This window comes from Orcinus orca, chromosome 12 (assembly GCF_937001465.1).
Source record: "Orcinus orca chromosome 12, mOrcOrc1.1, whole genome shotgun sequence".
In the NCBI taxonomy this organism is placed as follows: Eukaryota; Metazoa; Chordata; class Mammalia; order Artiodactyla; family Delphinidae; genus Orcinus; species Orcinus orca.
Window position 1 is genome coordinate 65,547,972 of NC_064570.1, and position 21,634 is coordinate 65,569,605.

Here is a 21,634-nt window from a genome sequence, read left to right on the forward strand (position 1 = left end):
CTCTGGTGGCGCAGTGGTTGGGAGTCCGCCTGCCGATGCAGGGGGCGCGGGTTCGTGCCCCGGGCCGGGAGGGTCCCCCGTGCCGCGGAGCGGCTGGGCCCGTGAGCCATGGCCGCTGAGCCTGCGCGTCCGGAGCCTGTGCTCCGCCACGGGAGAGGCCACAACAGTGAGAGGCCCGCGTACCGCAAAAAAAAAAAAAAAAAAAAGATGCCTTCCTATCGTTACAAAGCTAGTTGTTGTCTTTTTAAATAGTGCTCAGGTTGATAAAATGATATTATAGGACACTAGTGAGTTCATCACAACAAGACCAGTTTCTTTAAATACATCACCCCTCTCAAGCCTCCTTTTGTTAATCTACTGTAATTGTCCCCCGCTTGACTAGACTCCCTTTCTCCAGCCCCTTCCTCGGAAGGACTAGCATACATTACTGGCTTTTTAGTTCATATGGTCACTAGTGGTTTTGGCTAGGAGGAATCAAAAGCCTAATCATCCCTTGAGTGAATCACTAAAACCGAGTCACTGAATTTGCAAAACCAGAGATTACGTAATAGTCAAGATCAAGGTATCCTCACCAAGGTGAATTTTTGTCCCATGGACCCTAACTGGAAACAGTCTTCAACTTTAGTTAAAAGAAATGTACTAGAAATCAGAACAGAATCACTACCATTAACTTTCTTCTTTTAAACAACAGGGAAATAGGCCCAAGATTAAAATGTTATCAATAATTTTTAGTTCAAAATGAATTATTAAAATTATTTATTAAAATATATGCTGCTGCCTGTATGTGACCTTAACGGCTCTCAACTCCTACTGGGCTGTGAAATAGAAACTCGGGCTGCCTCAGCCACATCTTAGACCTACTGGATCAGAATCTCCAGAAGTAAACTCATTGACTGATCTGGAGGCTGTGACTAACTTTTATTGTCACAACATGTCATCTTTTTCTATGCCTTTATACAATATTTCATTCATATTAACATTTTTGAACACCACATATTTTCTAGGCACTGTACTATATAGTTTCACACACCATTTAGAATACATTAAGATTTAGAGATGGAATGACTTTTTATATTTAACAACATCGATATGATTCACATCCCTATTAACAACAGAAACAAAGTATTTTAATATTGATAGGAATACAGCATAACTCATTTAACTCAATACTGACAGTACGGCTAGTCAGACTTCAAATATTAAAGACTTACCAGATTACTTCTTTATTTAACAATTCAAGCTAACACTACCAGCATGGGTTTAATAATCCATGCAAAAATTTCTGCACTTCAGGTAGATTCCATTAAAGAACAGTTGTCAAAATTCCACTTCCTGAATGTCTTCTAATACTTCTAATATTTCTTCAAATATCTGAGCACTAAATACTGAAGATCAAACTAAAACACCTTTGGGGTATGATATTCTGTTTAGACTACTTCCCTTACCTTTCTGAATGCCTCTGGGCATAACTGAAATACCCTGTTACTTTTCCTGTACCATGTGTTAAAGTTTAAGTGCATTACATAATTGAATTAACAATTTTTAGAAGATTAATTAGCATCCAGAACAGATGGCAAACAGAACTTTTCATTAATACTTTAATCTTGATAGTACCAGTTTCCCCCTCAGAACACTCTGAATTCCCAGAAATGGCTTCTAAATACGGAGGCTCTATTTACTTAATGGAGCTTTGCACCCCTGAAAGGAGCTCTGTAGGGTACTGGGGAACTCAGGAAAATGTGAAAGGGGCTGCTTATGAATAAGAATGCAAACTAGGCCCTCTCAGCCTTGCAGGTTTCAAGCGCTATATATTCCTTACCCTGATAGCAACTTCAGCAGAGTGGAGTGGTTTGTTTGTTGAAATAATGAATAGTAGATGGCATCCACTTTAGTGGAAAGTTTTAATTTGTGATTCCCTGAGGCTGTGTGAAATGAAACACCCTTATTTATTCCCATAAATGAAGCCAAATTGCTTCTGGAATTTCTTCTGAAAAAGACCATCTAGGAACACTGATTTGACATATTAGCCTGTGAAATAAAACATTTAATGAATGTACTTTTGTAGTGAAGAGCACTATTTCTATGAAGATTATTGAAGTATGTTCTTATCTGATTAAGTTTCTACTTTTAAAAACTGATGCTGAGGGGCTTCCCTGGTAGTGCAGTGGTTGAGAATCTGCCTGCCAATGCAGGGGACACGGGTTCGAGCTCTGGTCTGGGAGGATCCCACGTGCCGCAGAGCAACTGGGCCCGTGAGCCACAATTACTGAGCCTGCGCGTCTGGAGCCTGTGCTCCACAACAAGAGAGGCCGCGACAGTGAGAGGCCCATGCGCCGTGATGAAGAGTGGCTCCCGCTCTCCGCAACTGGAGAGAGCCCTCGCACAGAAACGAAGACCCAACACAGCCAAAAATAATAAATAAATAAATAAATAAATTTTTAAAAAGCTGATGCTGAGGTACATCAGGATGTTTAAGCTTGCCTCAGAAATTCAGAAAATAAAAATGTCTATCTTGATTTTACATCTGTTTTAGTTGAAATATCAGTTACTACTGAAAGCAATCATTAGTGCCCCAATAACACCTTATTATTAAATTTTAATAAACAAACAATTCAAATGGATTAAACAGTAGTGAGTGTTGGGAAAGAAGAACTAAAGTTTACCCTTGCAAAATACAGAAAGAGAATTACCTTAAACATTGGTAATTTTAAGATTGAAGAGAGATTTAAATTGACCAAGAGAACAAAAGCACCTTCAAAATTCTTAAATACTTAAGAAATCTCCATGATGAATAATTTGGTGTGCTGCTTTTATATCAATTTAGCTATTTATTAAATCTTCCCTCAGTGGTATTACAGGAAATATTAGGTTAACCTATTCCTTTCCTGAAACGACTAAACAGCATTTACTTAGGAATGCAGATACTCATTTAGGTTTTAGAAGATTATTAAGTGTCTACGTTTCAGGTGCTGTTCTAAAGCCTGAGGAGACAGTGGTGAACACAATGCTTACTATCGATCCCTGTCTCAGTGGAACTTAACATCCAATGGGTAGGAGTGGGGAGGGGGTGGGAGGACAGAAAATAAACAAGGCAACAAATAAGTAAATAAGATAATGTCAGGTAGGTAAAGGAATAGAAATAAAATAAAACTGAGTAATGGATAAAAAGTAAAGGGGTGGGGAGCTGAGTGCAGGTGATTGAGCTGAGACCTAAGTGATAAGAGACATCTATGGGAAATCTGAGAAATTGCAAATGCAAGTTGGAAACATCTACATGTAGACCACTAGCACACAGGAATAGAAACGGAACATATATAAAAACAGGCCTTCTTCTAACATTTGTGGAGTCCAGGGCAAGAATACAAATAGAGGCTCATATATACCATATGTCAAAATATTTATAACTTCTAACTCAAGATAACTGGTAAAGGCAACAAATTCCATCCTCCTACGTACCTTCACAAGAATGTGGTGGTATGAGCTCCTAACCTACCCCGCCCCCTCCTATTCTGGACTCAATTGTATACTGCAAGGAACCTTACACCCTCACATGTGGACAACCCAACCTACCCATCTGAGCCCATTCATAGATCCTTCCCACAAAGAGATACGCCTTGGCTAACCTTCAGGAGGCAAGACCCAAATCCAATAGACATTCCTGAGTTTTTCTCATGTTTAGCTTGACAGTATGCAATGCTGAAACACCCTTTTATCTTGATTTCCACAACATCATAATTTTTAGTTTTCCACAAATTTTTTTGGCAGTTCCTCTGCCTCCACCCATGCCTTAAACATTTTATCCCTTCAGGCTCTGTTTTAATTCCTATTCTTTCTCACTTTACACATCTTCCCTAGGTGATCTCATTCATTTCCATGACCTAAATTATCATCAGCAGGCCAGTATCTATTTCTCTAGCACTGTCTTTTTCCCTAAGACTAGCTGCCTACTTGATAATTACACTTGGAACTCTCACAGGCATCTCGAGCTCAGTGTCTTAAACTGCTCTTTACTCTCTTCTCCCCCAACCTTGTTCCAGTCTTCCCTGCTTCTGAAAATAGCACCCTTCCCATCTGAGTTGCACAAGTAAGAAATCTGGAAATCACCCCTTACACTGCCCTTTCCTTTGTCTCCTTCCCCCACATACCACCAATTCTGTTTGCTCAGTATCTCTCATATCCATTTATCCATAACCCCTATGGCCGCTGTCTACATTGTTCAAACCACTATTACTTCTGTTACTACCACAATAGCCTCCTCAAACTTTTTCATGTAATGGCACAGGTTGAAAATGATAATATTGTAAGATACTCTGGAATAAACTGGAAAAGATTTTAAAGAATCTATTTGGGCTTAACTTAAAAAAAAACCATTGCTTTTCTCACACTGTAATTTTGAAAAATAAATATAAAGCATTATAATGTTAAACATTGGAATTTTATAAATATCAAATATATTTTTCAAAATTTTAAGAGAATTTTTATAAGTTTTCCTTCATAAATATAACTTTTTAATATAAGCTTTTATAATTGAAATGCCTACTATCAATCCTTATCAAGACTTTTTAAAGATGAACTCTTCAAATTCCTGATAGGCATTATCTAAGAGAACTTATGTTCATAAAAGGAAATGAAAAAAGTGTTTAAATATTTTTACAACATTTTAAAATTTACAAGTTGAAATCATATTTTAAAACTCTAACAGCTCTTCCTGTTATTTAAATAGCAAATATAGCGTTCAAATTCCTTCCAATAACATGAATGGATTTTGAAACCAGCTGAACTTTTTCATATCAAGTATTTCAAAAACAATGATGGAAATTTTATCTGCAGGACACACGGGCACCATCAAATCAGTTGCCTTGCAGCTAGCACAGTTGGACAGGAACAAAAAAGAACATCAGCTGCAAACAGAAATGTCAGCTATGTGTCATGTCAGATAATGCCTTGGAGCTGCACCTCTACCCCACCTTTCCAAGCCCTCTCTGACCAGCCACACTGCAGGCACCTGGAACAAAAACCCTCCCAACAGCCCCATGGACTGTGAAAGACCTAGAATGAAGATGTGCGGAGTAGAAAATACAGAATAAACCCAAATATCAAAGAAATGCAGGAATTTGGGGAGCCACTCTCCATTCAGCCACTCACCGAATTGCTAAGGGGTTGGCTATCTTCTGCGTACTGCAGTTTTGAATATAATGAAGCAGAAAACTATTTCTGAACTTCCTGGAAAGAATAATATTTGACTGGGATGGGCTAGCTTGGTTCTGGAACAGGCAGTAAAGACACACTTTCTAAGAATAGAGCTCAACCTGAATAGACATGAATAATGAACATTTGTTGGTTGCATTCCCAGCAACCATTCCCTGCTTTGCCCCTCTTAAAAGTCTCTAGATTTTTCTTCTGGTTAGCAGCTCCTCCTTCTCAAAGCTCATGACTCTTTGAGTCCTGGATCTAGGATAAACAAGACATTCACAATCTTAAACGCCTGTCCCCATTCTTCACTCAAGGGTACAGTTGCCAAGGGCTTAAAGTTCCCTGCTCTTCTGAAACGGCTACCAAAAGAGATGCTCTCTGTCACTGTACTGGACAACGTGACCTCATATGAAAAATGAAACTGCTAGAGCATGCATTCTTAATGGGGGTGATATCATTTCCCAGGGGGTGAAAACTGGGGAGAGAAAAAAAACTTACTCTCTTTAGGTATAAAGCATAAATATGCATATTGTACATAAACATATACACAATATATATGTGGTATTAAAATGCTGGGGGGCTGTGAAAAAAAGTCTTAAAAGGCTCCTTAGGGGATCAATAATGGGAAAAAAAAAGTTGACAAACTCTGTTCTAGAGCAATGGCAAATACCACAAAAAGCAGAAGACAATAATGGAAACTAAATTATTGATGTTATCATTGTTTATGAAACAAATGACACCTGAAGCCTGTTCTAGCTCTTAGCTTCCCACTTAACTAAGCCAATAAATCCTCTTTATTGTTTAAGCAATGTTACCTTGAGTTTCCTGTTACTCATCACAAAAGTCCTATTAACAGATAAAATATGGAACTCTTTCTCTGAGGTATTATATTGACACATGGCAGTGCAACAGAATATTAAAGTGAAACTATTTTAGTCTGCTTCTGCTAAGCCTCCATGAAATTAGGTGTCAGATACCTTCATATCCCAAATGAGCAAAGTAAGATGAGAATCCCACTTACAACACACAAAGAGATGGTGAGAAATGGATTTCAAAACTCTTTGCCCTCATCCCCTGGGTACTATAAAAGGGTTAAAACTGAAGACAGAGTTGAAGGTTAGAGAGTAGTTATTAGGACACTGACATGAGGATGGGTGGTGGAGAGTCCTCAAACTGGGAGGGAATTCAAGGAGACCAGTTAAATAGCTTGATGTGTATCTCTGGAAATTTGTGGAGATGCAATCGACTAGTGACTGAAGTTGACATGAAATTGTGAGGTTCAAGCTTCCATCTGTAACTCATGAAAGTTAAAGAAGTTAAAAGGAATACAAAGTCAAAATTGAGGTAAACTGAGACAAATTCTCCTCCCTCATTTCTCTGGATTCAAACTACATTGCTTAGGATTCTTTGATTGCAAGTGACAAAAATATAGGTTGAATCAGCTTAAATGAAAAACGGTAATTTATCGGCTCATGAAGTCAAAGCACAGAATGGGAGGGGAAGATTGGACCTTGGGGATGACTAGAGCCAGAGACATAAGCAGGGCTGAGAGCTGGGACTTTATTATCAGAAGCTAGTGAAGAGGTGCCAGATAGGGAGGGAGGGAGGGAGGGAGGGAGAAAATCTGCAAGCAACTAGGACAAGAATTGATTTTCGATTACTATCAATATCAGAAGTCCAAATCGGTGCATAAAACACAGAAGGAGAAGTACAGTATTGGGGTAGATGTTCAAGATCATGTAGGAAATTCACTTTGAAATGCATCCACCAAAATAAGAAGATGTATGAGTGGATGGATAGACAGATACATGATAAAACAGGTATAATAAAATGTTAATGATAGCATCTTGGTGGTAAGTATATAGGTGTTTACTGTAAAATTCTTTCAACTTTTCTGTATGTTTGATGTTTTTCTTAACAAAATTTGGGGGGAAAAAATCAAGCGTAACAGCATCATGGCTGTAGTGATTAGTCCCTTATCAGCAGGATTCTAGTCCTAAACTGAAGGTATAGAAAACAGATCTTGCACTCCAGGGAAAGTGAGGACTGGCAAAACCTATTCATTCAGCTAGAACATATAACAAATATTTCTTGAATTCCCACTTGGTAGCATCCATTGTATTAAGCTCAATGTGTTAAAAAGAGAAATTAGATATGACCTGCAGAGTGAAAGGACAAGGTTAAGAGGTGACCATCCTAGTTTGGGAATTTGAGTAAAAAAATGACAGGTAAAAATGGTTATCCCACTGATTTAATATGCTTCTATTTGGTTACTAGTGCACTAAGCATCACTTCACATGTAGAAATAAAGCTCTGATTTCTCACTTGGACAACTGAGTAGATGATAGGATCCTTCATGGAGACACAAAATGCACACGGAAGAATGTATCTGTGGTGGGTAATAACTTCTGAATTCGCTTTTGGAATCTTGAAGTTTGGGTGCTTACGTTACATCTAAAAAGAGATGTCCAATAGGTCCGGAATTCAGGAAAAATTTTAACAGTGGGAGAAATTAGGAGTTATCATCATAAAAGTGGTCAAGACCCTGGGTAAGATCATCCAGAGATTGTGCTGTGAGAAGAAATTATTCTTTCTTTCATTCTCTTACCCGTTCACCAAACTACCATTGAGTGTTACTAAAACTACAAAAAATGACAGAATGTTTTCCAGGAGTTCATACTTCTTAATTGCCAAATTCAATGACCTATTTGCAATCCCAAATGAGTTAAACTTACTTCTGTACAGCATTTATTTGGCTGGCTATTCCTTAACTGAAAAGCTCTCCTACAGTGATATTCCGATCACCACTCCCCCACTTTTTTGCCTGTTCCTTTTTGGTCTCATACTGAGACTTAGAATTTGACATTCCCAGGGTTTCATCCTTGGTCCTTAAACCTTCATCTCTAACTCCAATTTTCCCAGTTAGGCTTCAGGTCAAACTGACTAAAGTTTAACAGCTAGTTTAAAACTAAAAATTGTGTTGATAGTATTGATACAACACCGGCATTACTTTCCGCCTTATAGATATTCGGACTTAGGTTCTACTAGCCTGTGAGAATCGTAATTGTTTTACTCTGAGCCTATTTTCTCATGTCCTGAAAATGGCAACAAAAATATTTAACTTGCCAGGCTACTGTTAATGATTAAACTATAAATGTAAAGCATCCAGCACAGTGCTCTGCACTCCAACACGTACCATAACACACCCCATAAATTCAGATGAACGACAAATTATGCCAAATTATAAGTATCTACCTTACCTAATATTAACTTCTGTTCGTGAGGCTACATAGTGTTAATCAGGTTACACGCGCTGGCTCGCTGTGTATTATTTTCTTTAGAATTTCTCATAGCATCAGGGACTGGCTCAAAGTAACAGTAGCAACCGCTTCCTTCCAAACACATTGAGGGAAACACATTTTCCAAGGCTTTTTAAGAAATAGTTCAGTTTAGCTTAGGGGTGAAACTGAAAAGTAAGCTTCGTAACAAAAACTCAAGCCAACACTACCGTCCGTCTGCAGGTCTCTGAGGGAAAAGGGAGCGGGGTCACAACATAGTTCACGAAGCAGAGTACAAACCGAAGGTTTTATCTTTCCCGCCGGTTCCTAGAGGGCCAACCATACTGATACTCCATCGTGCTCTGCGCCATTTCCGTTCGCGCGTTTTAATTACGTCACGCGCCAGTTCTCGCGGTATCTTCCGGTTGCTGAGGCCCTTTAACAAAGATCTCGCGAAATTTGTCCAACGGGTCCAATCTAGCCTCTCACCCTCCCCCACTCCACCCCCAACCCGTCCTTCCTTTCTCTGTCTCTGTCACCAAACTCTCTCCTCCCCTCCCTTGAGCTCACCGCCCACCTCTGGTTTCCGATTTTAGGCCGGAACCGGAAGTTTTGTGGGCGGGGCCCGGCGGAGGAAAACGCAGCGGAGCCTGAGCCGGGACTCGGCTGTGGCCGCAGCCCCTGTCCCCACCACGGACCGTGGCTCCAGGTTGAAGGTCGGTCCGGAGGCCGGTGGGCGCGGGTCTCCCCCGGACTGTCCGGGCCGCAACCATCCCTGGCCCCCCGGGTTCCGCAAGGGATCATGTCTACAGCCTCCGCCGCTTCTTCGTCCTCCTCGTCTTCCGCCGGTGAGATGATCGAAGCCCCCTCCCAAGTCCTCAATTTTGAAGAGATCGACTACAAGGAGATCGAGGTGGAAGAGGTGAGCGAGGCCCGGCACGGAGGCGCCGGCCCCGGCCGGTCCAGGTCTCTTCCTGGTCCCGACTCTTAAGGCGCCTCCTCGACCCCTCTGTTTCGTGGGGTCCACCCGGGTGTCCCCACACTCCACGGAGACCGGGTGTAAAGGGGACTCTCCGCGTTCACCTGCTCCGGTGTAGCTCTCTTTTTTCCTCACTTTGGCACTCTTGAGTTTGAATTTGATATTCCGGTGCCTGGATTTGGGTTATCTCAAACAGAGAAGGATGAACTGGTGCGGTCGTGTGGTCCACCAGTTCTCGAATCTGTTCAGTAGTAAAATTCATCAAAGACCATGGCCGTTTTGGAGTTTTGGTTCTCTAAGGCATAGTGTTGTTAAGGGCTAAGGATTTTATTATGTTCGACTTCCAGCTCAGCGTCTGGCGCCCAGTGAGTGTTCTATGGATGCTTGATAAATTAATACATCCCCAGGTCTAACACAGTTTTTCCCCGAGTACGGAATGGTTCTCAGCTTAGCCGATTCCATAGAGCAGTAGTCGTAATAGTAAGTGTTCTGCCTTCAATTAGACTACTTTAGATTGATTTCACCTTTAGTACTGTAGACTGCTATACGATGAAAAGATGTTTCAAGTAGCATATTCTGAAAAGATAACTAATGATTTCGGTGACAACCAGAATATATCAGACCAAAAATCGCTGTTAGAAAACCCGAATCCATTCTTTATTCTGCAATAGATTATTTTAGAGCAAGGTAATAATGTGCCTTTAATAACTGCTTCTTTCCAAATTCACAGAGATTGGTTGTAAAGTCCACAAAATTTAGAAAAGTAAAATCTGTATATATGTAAAGATACACTTTAGAAAGTGTTAAAACTTTGGTTGAAAATTGTATCTGTTATTTACCATTTATCATTTTTAAAATGTACTAAGCATCTTACATTACGTACACCAAAAAGAACCCTGTATGTCCTATATTACAGACTGTCAATTACCTCTACTTTAAAAATTCAAAATTATTTTTAGGTGGTGGCAAGCTAAAAGTAGTGAGATAATTATCCTTCAACAAATAATTTTTTTCTATGCATGTTTTGGAAGAATAATGGACTATTTAATCATATTTTTACTTGAATAAAATAACCTTAAAGGTCACTGAAAACAACCTTATTTTACAAGATAGTGTAAGTGGGAAGAGCAAAGCCTTTGGAAGGAGTTAGATGAAGGTTCAGTATATCAGCTATGCCACTTACTAGCTGTATGATTTGGAGCAAGTCTCCTGACTAACCTTGTTAAGCTTTCATTTCCTTAACTGTAAAATAGGGATAATAATTTCTATTTCATTTTATTTGTATAACAGATTTTATTAGGTAATACATGCAAAACACCCAACACTGCTTGACACACATTACTAGGAAACTGAGTTACAGAGAGGAACAGTGACCTGCTTTAAGGTCACATGGCTAAAAGAAGGACCCATAGTTTGGAAAGAGGGGGGAATTTGTGTGTGTGTGTGTGTGTGTGTGTGTTCTGTTGAGGCTATGATAAATTCCTTTTTAAGAATTGGATAGTTGATCCAGCTTTCATGGCTAACATTCTTTCTTTTTTAAGAATGAAAATTTGGTGAGTCAGTATAAAAGAATTACAGTTTTTAAATAAGCATTTACGTCTGCTCTGTGGTGAACTGTTATGCTTGTAGACTACAGATTGTCATATAATAATAACTTATACTTCATGGTCTTCCAAATGCTTTCACAGACTTACATCATTTGGTTTTTACCACCTTAGTTTTCCCACACTACTTTCTAAAGCATTTTACATTCTTGGTTACTAAGGTGTCATTTATCATTTTACTGCTCTTCCTCCGAAGCCACTTAACTTCTGATTGAGGTTCTGTTTCCAAAGACCCTTCCTTCAGTTTAGATAATGTTTCAACTTTTCTTTGGTATTTTTAGGACATTCCTGAGGAGTAAATTTTTGTTTGTAGCTGAAGTTTTCTAATGTCAGGCAGTCATCTAATTTTATTCTTCTCACTTTTTTATTACGCAGTTTAATTTCATGTTAAAGATTGAATTTAGACTTTTCTAATGTTAAAACTGTTACATAATTTTCATTATATTCTTTATTTTCACATTAAAACAGTGTTACATAATCTAGGGTGCACAGCACTCGGTAACTATTTCTTAACTTAGATTCTACTTCTGGCTTAAAATCTTGAATAAGAGAACAGAGAAAGGTGACTAAAAACAAAAAGTATTTTATGTTGCTTTCAGTATTTTATGTGGTACCGGTATATTGTGTATAAATAAAGAAAATCATATTCTGTTTCTCAAATAAGTGTAATTGAATCAGCATTATATCGATTCAGTTGGAAACTATGTAAGAAAAATACTCCAACCATAAGCCAAATATGCATTCATTTCGTAGGTGCATATTTTTAAGGCATCAGCTGATTTTACGCCTTACATTTCTAATATCTCTAATATCATGACTCAGTAATATCAGCGTGGAACTTCCTAAATTCAGTTCTGATATCAAATTATGTCAGGTCTCAGCAACAGAAACCTATGTAGGTACTTTTTTTAAAGTCATTTAGCTTTTGTCGTTGTGGATCTGAGTGTAGAGACTGTTGGAATAAACTGTGAGGTATGCACATTGTGGACTAGCTTGCAAGAAGTGGTGAAGGCAGTGTGTTGTGGTAAAAAAGTGTACCCAGTAGGCTGGGTATTTAGAAAATGTCAATGCCATACGGATTTTGCCATAATGTGTTTCAGTAACTTTTTTTCAGTCACCTTATTTTTCTGGGCCTCTGATTTCTCATGTAAAATAAGAGATTGAACAAGATCATGTAAGGTCTCTTCCAGTTCTAAAATGAAAACACATTATTGTTTGCAGTATTTATGCTGTGTTTCCACAGTAAGCTTTAAGAACAGTGATCATGACCTCTTGTGGACTGTAGTTTGTGACTAACTAATCCTGGTTAAATAGGGCAAATGATACCCCCATTTTACAGATATTGACAAATGGTCATAGAATTTGATTTGCCAGAAGCCTCATGTCTAATTAAATGGTAGAGCCAGGAAATGAATTTGCGATTTCTCACTCCTGAGTCATTTGCTCTTTCCATTTGGATTTACAGGGTCACTTTGGTTCTTTCTGAAGTACTCTGTAACCAAACCTTATTGTAAGAATGGGGAAACAAAATACTGATTTCCTTTATAATAGTTGGTCTTGAGCATTTAATGAACAGTGTCTTCTGTGGATAATACTGCTAAGATTATGGAAGATGAATAGAAGGATCCTAGGATTCTCTCCTTAAAAACTTTGACTTACTGTGAGGCTAGATTTTTAGGACCACAAATTTAAAACTATGAATATAATGTAAATTGAGCATTTAACCCATAATTTGAACGTAGAGTTTATCACAGAAGACTCCATTGAGTAGGAAAGATTTTGAAACTACGTTTTGAATAAAGTAAGCATCAGAGATTGGGAAAGATACTAAGATGAATTTTCTTTGCCGTTGTTCCTCTGCCTCTAATGCTCTTCCCCCCAGAACTTCAAATGGCAGACTCCTTCTCACCATTCAAGTCCGACTTCAAATGCTACTTCCTTAGAGAAGCCTTCCCTGAGCAACCTAGATCTTTGTCATTTTTGTTATCCTTCATGGCACTTACCAGTAACCAAAATTATGTATCCCCCCAGCAAAGTTTAACCTGTCTTATTCCCACTTGTAACTCCAATGCCTAGCATCTAAAGGTTTTCTATAAATAGTTGCTGAGTGAGTAAATGAAGTTACCACAGCATAATCATGAGAATTTTAGTGTCCATCTGATTCTCTTATATGGTCTGGTTCTTTTATGTGATATAACCAGAGGTTAAGATAAGTTAGTGATTCGGCTAAAGTAGCATTTACACTAAAAATGAAATCTGATTCTCTTTGCAAATGTTGATTCCATTACAATCCATTATACCTAGCAAATACTTTGGTTTAGCCAGGGGTAAAAGATGCTGCAAAGGGTGAGGTGCTGAGAGTAAGCCATGTATTGGTGGGCCTTTACTAAAATGCTAAAAAGACCGTATTTAGTATGGTTGCTTTTTAAAGGGGAGACCCACAGTGTTGATGTCAAGAATAGCATATGTGCAAGACACATATAATCATTGTAGCATTTATATCTTCTTAAGTTTCATCATGGAGACATGCAAAGATTTTGTTTTAAAGGGAAATACAGGAAGAACTTTGGTAGTGATGTACATTTTGTAATTTTACGTTATAAGTATATGGGCAACTGATAACAGAGAAAAACCTAACTTACAGTGGCCTGAATAAACTGATTCTATAGATTTGTTAGTCAGTATTAATATTATGAACATCCAAAATTATTAATAAGCTCTTCCACGTGAAGCTTAGTAATTATTGTATTCAGTAGAAATCTGTAATTGTTATCTCAGTGAAGAGGTAACCACAGCGATAACTTTTATATTGTGCATGCGTAGCTTAAAAGATGACATGGGCATATTATTTGAAAGAAGGGCCTATTAAACAGGTCGGATGTCTTATGGCTGCTTTTAAAAGACTGCATGAAAAAGTCAAAAGAAAGTTTGAATAATCAAAGTTTTACTTTTATGTTATCAAGTCTGTCTTGTCAGCAGATGGCAGTTCTACTCTGCCACAGTTTATTAATAGATATTGAAGTTCTGAAATAGTTGGAGGCTCCAGGTTCTAACTGAGAAATGTTAAGATCTATGCTTGTTCTGTCATGTTCCAAATTTCTAGCCAGAGTAGTGGCAGCACAGCCAGGGTCCATTCACATAGACCACAGAACAGAGCCAAAGCAAACTGACAGCTACAGTCACTGAACTAAAAATAACATGAATTGGGCACAATTAAGAATTATTTCATAGTAAATTAAGAGCACAGTGGCATACATGCTTTTCCATGTAGTTTTAGTTTAGGTGGTTTTTTTGTTTTTAAAAACCTAACTTGAATAAAGGAATGGAGTAGTCTTCCGTCTTAGAGAAATTAGTTTTTAAAGGAGTTGCTTTCTTTAAACACATACACCAACTTCTGATTTTGGTTTTTGTGCCTTTTAATACTAATTGCATGGAAATATTCTATAATCATCTCTCTTATTCTTCTGTACTTTTTATTAAGAAATTAAATTTAAATCTGCCTTATTACATGAGACTAAAGTTGTGGACCCAAAACCATGAGGGCTAAACCATAGGGGGAGAGCTACATATAATAAGAGAATTAATCTGAGAATATTTTAATTTAGAAAACATTCATAAATTCAGAAAGAAATATTTCTAAATTGATTTCCCTTTTAAAACCAAAGTTCTCTTTGCGTTCCTCTGTTCTTCTATTTTTACATCTGAGGGATTGTGAAAAATATCTGAAATATTTATTTCTAGGTTCACCATTTTGGATGGATATGTGTTTTGGAGGGGATACTTGTAATTTGGATGTGCACCATTTTTTACACTCTTGGTGAAAACTGATCTTTGGGGAAAGCTGTCAGTTCAAACTAATTGTTAATGATAATATGTCAGAGAACCTTACTAAGATATGAATGCAATCCAAAAAGCATATTTGATTGTGAACTTGAATTAGAAATTTGGTAGTAAGTAAAAAGTGACTTCCTTTCAGTGTTTTGTAGTTTGAATATTAGTTTTTTCATTGTTTACCTCAGTTGCCATTGTGTCGCAGTTTGCCATCTGTGCCACTCTTTTCTCCTGATCTACCATGTGTCAGGAAAAACATTAGGTTGCTCACAAGAATTCTCCTTTTCCTTTCTTCCTGCCCAAGATGTCATGTCCATATTATTTATGGAAAACTTCAGCAAGGGAGGGCTCTCTGGTCTATGTCATGGTTTCCAGTGAAGTGTCCTGTCTCACAATTATGGTTTTAATATAACCTAATACAGTAATTCTCAAATATCACAATCACCTGAAGGATTTGTTCAAACACAGATTGCTGGGCCAGACCCTCAGACTCAGTAATTCTGGGTGGGAACCTGAGAATAACATCTTCTCAAATTTCCAGGCAATGAAGATGCTTCCAGCCCAGAGACCACACTTAGAGAGCCATTGGCTTAATGCTTTTGCTGTGTTTATGTCTGCTTTCTTCTTGAAACTCTTCTTTTTTGGCTTCTTGTGGCACTTTCCGGGTTTGCCTGCTACCTTATTGACTGCTGCATCTCAATGTTTGCTGGTTCCTTCTCCTCTGTGTTCTAAATGTTGAAGTGCTTCAAAGTTCAGTTCTGGGACCCCAGTATTTACATGTTATTTTTTGGTCACAGCATCCAGTTGATTGACTAGAAGTACCAACTAAATGCTGATGACTCTCCCAAGTTTTCATCTCCTGCCTGACTTCTCCCTGACTCATGTTTCCACTTTCTTTCTTGATATCTCTGCTCGGATCTAATAGGCATCTTAAGCTTTATATGACTAAATCAGAACTCTGTGCCATTAAAAAAAAAAGAAAGAAAATCTGCTTGCTCCAGTCTTTCTTATCCTTCATTAAACTGGTGCTGAGTCTAGACGTTATCCTTGATTCATCTCTTTTCCTGTCCACCTGTCCTGCCTGCATGGAGATCATCATTGACTTTACCTCTAAAACCTATCCCAGATCTGCCCATTTTTCTGCACTACCATCAACCTTGTCCTCAAAGCTCTTCTCTCTTGCTTGGGCTGCTTTTACAGCCTCTACCTGGTCTCTCTTTGTATATATGCTAGCTTCCCTACAATCCATTCTTCACACTAGAGCCAGAATGATTTTTTTTTTTTAATGCAAAATCATGTCACATTCCTCCTTAAATTCCTCTAATTGCTTCCCATTACTTAGACTGAAATCCACACTCCTTTTCATGGTGCCAAGAGCTGTTCAGGATCCAGAGTCTGCCTCTATCTCCAGCTTTATCTTTTTTTATTTTTTTAACATCTTTATTGGAGTATAATTGCTTTACAATGGTGTGTTAGTTTCTGCTGTATAACAAAGTGAATCAGCTATATGTATACATATGTCCCCATATCCCCTCCTTCTTGCGTCTCCCTCCCACCCTCCCTATCCCACCCCTCTAGGTGGTCACAAAGCACCGAGCTGATCTCCCTGTGCTATGCGGCTGCTTCCCACTAGCTATCTATTTTACATTTGGTAGTGTGTATATGTCAATGCTATCTCCACCTTTATCCTGCATCACTCTTCCCTTTTCCCACTATGCTCCGCTCACACCAAACACTCCAAGTATTCCTCTAGGTCACCACTAAAGTATCACCTTTCTCAGTGAGGCCTTGCAGGACTATCCTGTTTAAAACTGGGGTGGGGGTAGTGCACACACGTGTACACACACACACACACACAATTATGCTGCTTTTTTTCTTAGTGCACTTATTAGTTTCTAAAATATATCTTTTTTTAAAAAAATAAATCTCGCTTCCTCTTTATGTGTCTCCCTCCACGAGAATATAAGTAGTTAGAGCGAGGATTTTGGTTTGGTTTGTTCCCTTCTTTGTCTGGAATGCGTAGGATAACGCCTAGTCTCTAGATGGGGTTCAAATATTGTTGAATAGGAAATGAGGGTTTTTTTTCCCCCTTTAGGGCCTTTACATTAGTTGTTTCTTCTTCTTTGCTCGGTTCCACGTGTCATTCAAATATCAAGTTAGTAACCTCCTCAGATGGCATTTCACACTCTCCAGCCATAAGTTTCACCAGTCTCTTTGTCACATTATTCAATTTTTGGTTTTCTACACAGCATTTATTTTACAAGCTGATATTTTTCTTATTCATTTTTTTGTCTATTGACTGTCTTTTCTTTCCTCTCCCGGCCCCCCTTAAATTGAAAGTACATTCCTCGTAGATCAGGGCCTTTGTCTTATTTACAGCTGTATCTCTTGTATCCCAGATGGATATAGTAGACATTCAAGAAATATTGGTTTAAGAAGTAAAGAAGTGAAGTTCATCATTCTCTTGGCATTAGCCTCACTTCACCCCTCGAAAGCAGGAGATCTTACCCATTTTTCCCTGCTTGCTGACTAGGCCTTCCCCTTTGGCTTTCATTGATCCTCTGAAATTCAGCTGAGCTCTACATTTAGCTCCCTGTATTTGAGCTGTCTACCATCCAACAGCCTCCTTCCTGCAGTCAGAAAACTCTTCAGTTACCTTGTTTTTCTCTTGGCAAGAGTTTTTCTGTATCATTTCCCTGTACTGTCGGGGCTGAGAGAACCTGGGTAGGGCCTCCCTCTGACTGTCTCCCTTGCCACACTTACTCATTTGCAGCTTCCCATGTTGGCAAAGCATATCCTGTGAGGCTGCTTCCTCCTGGGGATCTCAGTGAGAAGTTGGGAGGGAGGGGGCGTGGGAATAAGTCTTTCCTGCCCTTGAAACCCTAAGTCTGTCCTGAAAGCCGCCATCATGGACTCTCACTTTTGGCTCTCTTCAGCCGGGAAGTGTTTTTTTTAAAAATTTCAATGCTGTTGTTTTGTCTTGAATTTCTTCTCTACCTCATTTTCATCCCACAAAGGCAGGAATCAATTCTTTATATATTTTTTTTCTTTCACTCCTAATATTTATGCCATTTGAAAAAATGAGAAGTCACATTTTGATTCTGTGATATGGTGATTTATAAGAAATAGGTACTTGGTCGTTCAAATGATCAAAATATATTTCTCATATATATATTTGGTCTTTGTCTACAGTTCCTGGCTCACAGCTCCCCAAACTCTCTGATTTTCGTAAGTGAAGAGAGAGATAAAGATGTCTCAAGGTTAATTTTGGACCACACCTAAGGATGGGGCTGGTTGCCAGGAGAACCAACAATGTGATTAGAGGGTTGGGATTTTCAGTCCCACCGCTCTGACCTCTGGGGAGAGGAGAAGGGCTGGAGGTTGAATCATTCATGGCCCTGTGATAAAGCTCCATATAAACCCAGAAGGACAGGGTTCAGAGAGCTTCCAGGTTGGTGAACACGTGAGGATTGGGGGAAAGTGGGGCACAGAGAGAGGGTATGGAAGCTCCGTGCCCTTTCCGCTTACCTTGCCCGGCTGTTCCTGAGTTATATCCTTGTGTAGTAAACTGGTAATCTAGTAAGTAAAGTGTTCGAGTTCTGTGAGCCACTTGAGCAAATTAATCAAACCCAAGGGAGGGGGTCATTGGTACCTCCAGTCTATAGCTGGTTGATGAGAAGCACAGGTGATAGATAACCTGGCTTGTGACTGGCCTCTCAAGGGGGAGGGGTTGCACTCTGGTAGAACTGAGCCCTTAACCTGTGGGATCTGATGCTCTCTCCAGGTGGATAATGTCAGAATTGAGCTGAATGGTAGGATGTCCAGCTGGTATCTGAGAATTGCTTGGGAGTGTGGGGAAACCCCCCTCCACACATTGGAACTGGTGATCAGAATCATTAGATACACAGAAATATAATTTGTGAAGCAATGACTCTGTGCCTCTAACCTTTGAATTCACAGCAGTTATTTTTTCTATCATGTGTTTCAGTTTATGTGTACAGCCTTGGGCATCTTGGACTTACTTTATTATCATTTTAGATCTGTTGTTTCACCATACATGTGAAATATAATATGGCCCTAATGTGAGTGGAGGCTTCTTAAGTACATGGGCTCTCATCTTACATGAATATGCCTGTTTGTATTTCAGACAGTTTAAAAAATTGCTTTCTTAAACAAAAGGGAGGAAGCTTATCATGTCCTTGCTTGCCCACATTTTGTTGCCATAGTTTTACGTTGCAAACTCAGAGTCAGCCATCATCTCAGCACTAGGTGGCATTTGTGCATCACAATTAGTCATGCACACCTTACACAGTTTTTACAACAGATATATGATCCACAAATGCAATGTTTGGAATCCCTGCAGGGACATTTCTGAGAATAGGAAAATGAAACAAGAGGAGACCTACCGAGTACCAGTTGCTTTGATGTATTTGTAAATATATAATTGAAGAATATATTAAATTACTCCACAATCATTATTTCATAGTAATATCAATAAGTTGGCTGGTCTCCATCCATGCTTTCTTAGCCGACATTGTCATAAAGTTGAAATTCATTTTAGGACCTGTTTGCTATTCATAGTGGTTAATTGTGAGAGAAATGAGGAATATAGCTCCTGAAACTGATTCATACCCTACTCCAAGCACTTATTATTCTTTTGTAATATTGAAGAAAATGCCTGGTTTTGACTTATGAACACTATAGATATTCGCTGAGGAAAATGTAAGCATCTCCCTTTTACTGTTGAGAAAGCAGAAGCTCAAAGACATTAACTTGCCCAGTATTGGTAGCTAATAGGCAGACAGAACCTACATTTAAACTCAAGTCTGTTAGGTTCCAGATCCTAGGTGTACTTTTTCTGTTATTCTGATAGTACCAGGTTTAACCAATAACCATTCACGTTAAAGTAACTGAATGACAAGTCCAAATAACTGACGTTGGTTCCTTTCCCTCATGAGAGGTGTGGAGGAGGGCTAGAGCCTAAGCAGGAGGTCCCTGAGCACTCAGGGCTAGGAATGGAAAAAGGGAAAGTCACTAAAGGAAAGACAGCCCAGTTTCCTTTAAGTTAATGACATCCAGAGGCTGAATATAGAGTGAATTGGTCATTACATACTCTAGGCTTCAAATCCTGGCTTCTCTGACCCTGTGATCTTGGGCAACTTGCAACCGTCTGACTCAGTTTACTACTTACCTTAATGGAGGAGGATTAAATGTGTTAATGCATGAAAGCACATAGACTAGTAGTACCTGGCACATGATAGGCATTCAATAAATGTTAACCATTTGGGTGGTTTTATACATTAAGCAACATGAGAAATGTCCATACTGCTTTGTGTAATGTTTGAATTGGAATTTGAGGTATGGCTAGAATGGCCATCCATCTCAGTTTACAACTACTGTCCTGGTAGTTATAAGCACCCCTTTCTTACTCGACAAGGAGTCCCTGTACATGTAAGTTTGCCTAAAGTGAAGACTCCTCCTCCAAGAGAAGATATAACTGCTCCTTTCCGAAATATAATACAGATATATGTGTACAAATCAGGATCTCTAACATTCTGGTGTTAGACTTCTGGCATCAGACTGCACTTGCTCTTTACTAGCTACATAGCCCTGGGCAAGTTAGTTGATTTCTTTAAACCTAGATGCTTCATCTGTAAAATGAAGATACCTCTAGTACCTGTCACCTAAGGTTGTGTAAATGATGTAATGTATGTAAAGCACTTAGCTTAGTGCCTGCTATATAGAAAGTACATCATAAATGAGAGCTGTACAGGGAATTAGATTTTTTGCTTAAGGAAGTACTTAGGTCTGTTGGAAGTTGAAATGGAGTAGATGGCACCTAACTAAGGTCATTTACAGTGATAATGTAGAATGATTTTGTTCTAACAAGTATCTAAAGCTATTCTTTTGTTGTTGTTTTAATATTTTGGCAAATTTCAAACGTTAATAGAAGTCGAATAGCCTGAGAGAGGAATGAATTCATAAGCTACCCATCAGCTTCAACAATAATACAACATATTGTCAATTTTTAACTTTAAAAAAAAACTTTAATGAGATATATTTTACATATCATAAAATTTACCCATTTGAAGTGTACAATAATTTGTACAAATTTGCTAAGTTGTACAAACATCACCAGAAATCAGTTTTCAAACATTTTCATCACCTTGGTGTAGGATTCCTCCTACCCATTTACAGTTAATCCCAGTTTCCACTCTTAGCCCCAAACAACCACTGATCTACTTTCTACCTCTAAAGATTTGCCTTTTCTGGACATTTTCTATAACTGGAATCATACAATATGTGATCTCTTGTGTCTGGCACTCGAGCGTAGTGTTTTTAAGGCTCATCCATGTTGTAGCATGTATCAGTAGTTCATTCCATTTTCTTGACAAATAATATTCCATTGTATAATATGATACTATGTTTTTACTGTCCTTCACAGTGGCCAGTTTTTTATCATCTCTATTTTTAATCTTTCCCATCTACTCCCTACCCCCACTGAATTATTTAAAAGCTACTTTTTAATTTCATAAATATGAGAGCTTAAAACATTGATTATATGTTTCTGCTTTTTATTTATTTTTTTCCAAGCCATCTTCTCTCTATCCTCTCATTCATCTTGCCTGTTTTAATTTGTTTTCTGTCACTAAGGGTCTTTTTTTTTTTTTTTTTTTTTGCGGTACGCGGGCCTTTCACTGTTGTGGCCTCTCCCACTGCGGAGCACGGGCTCCGGACGCGCAGGCTCA

At 38.7% G+C, this 21,634-nt stretch overlaps 1 protein-coding gene across 2 annotated transcripts in view; it reads left to right on the forward strand.

Annotated features, from left to right (window-relative positions):
- Positions 1-8,979: 8,979 nt before the first annotated feature.
- Positions 8,980-21,634, forward strand: part of MAP3K7 (mitogen-activated protein kinase kinase kinase 7) — a 68,338-nt gene continuing 55,683 nt past the window's right edge. For both annotated transcript variants that reach the window (XM_004264808.3, XM_004264809.4), the window contains exon 1: positions 8,980-9,393. In XM_004264808.3, the coding sequence (XP_004264856.1) occupies positions 9,274-9,393 (120 nt within the window). In that variant the 5' untranslated portion in view covers positions 8,980-9,273. The remainder of the gene's footprint in view (positions 9,394-21,634) is intronic.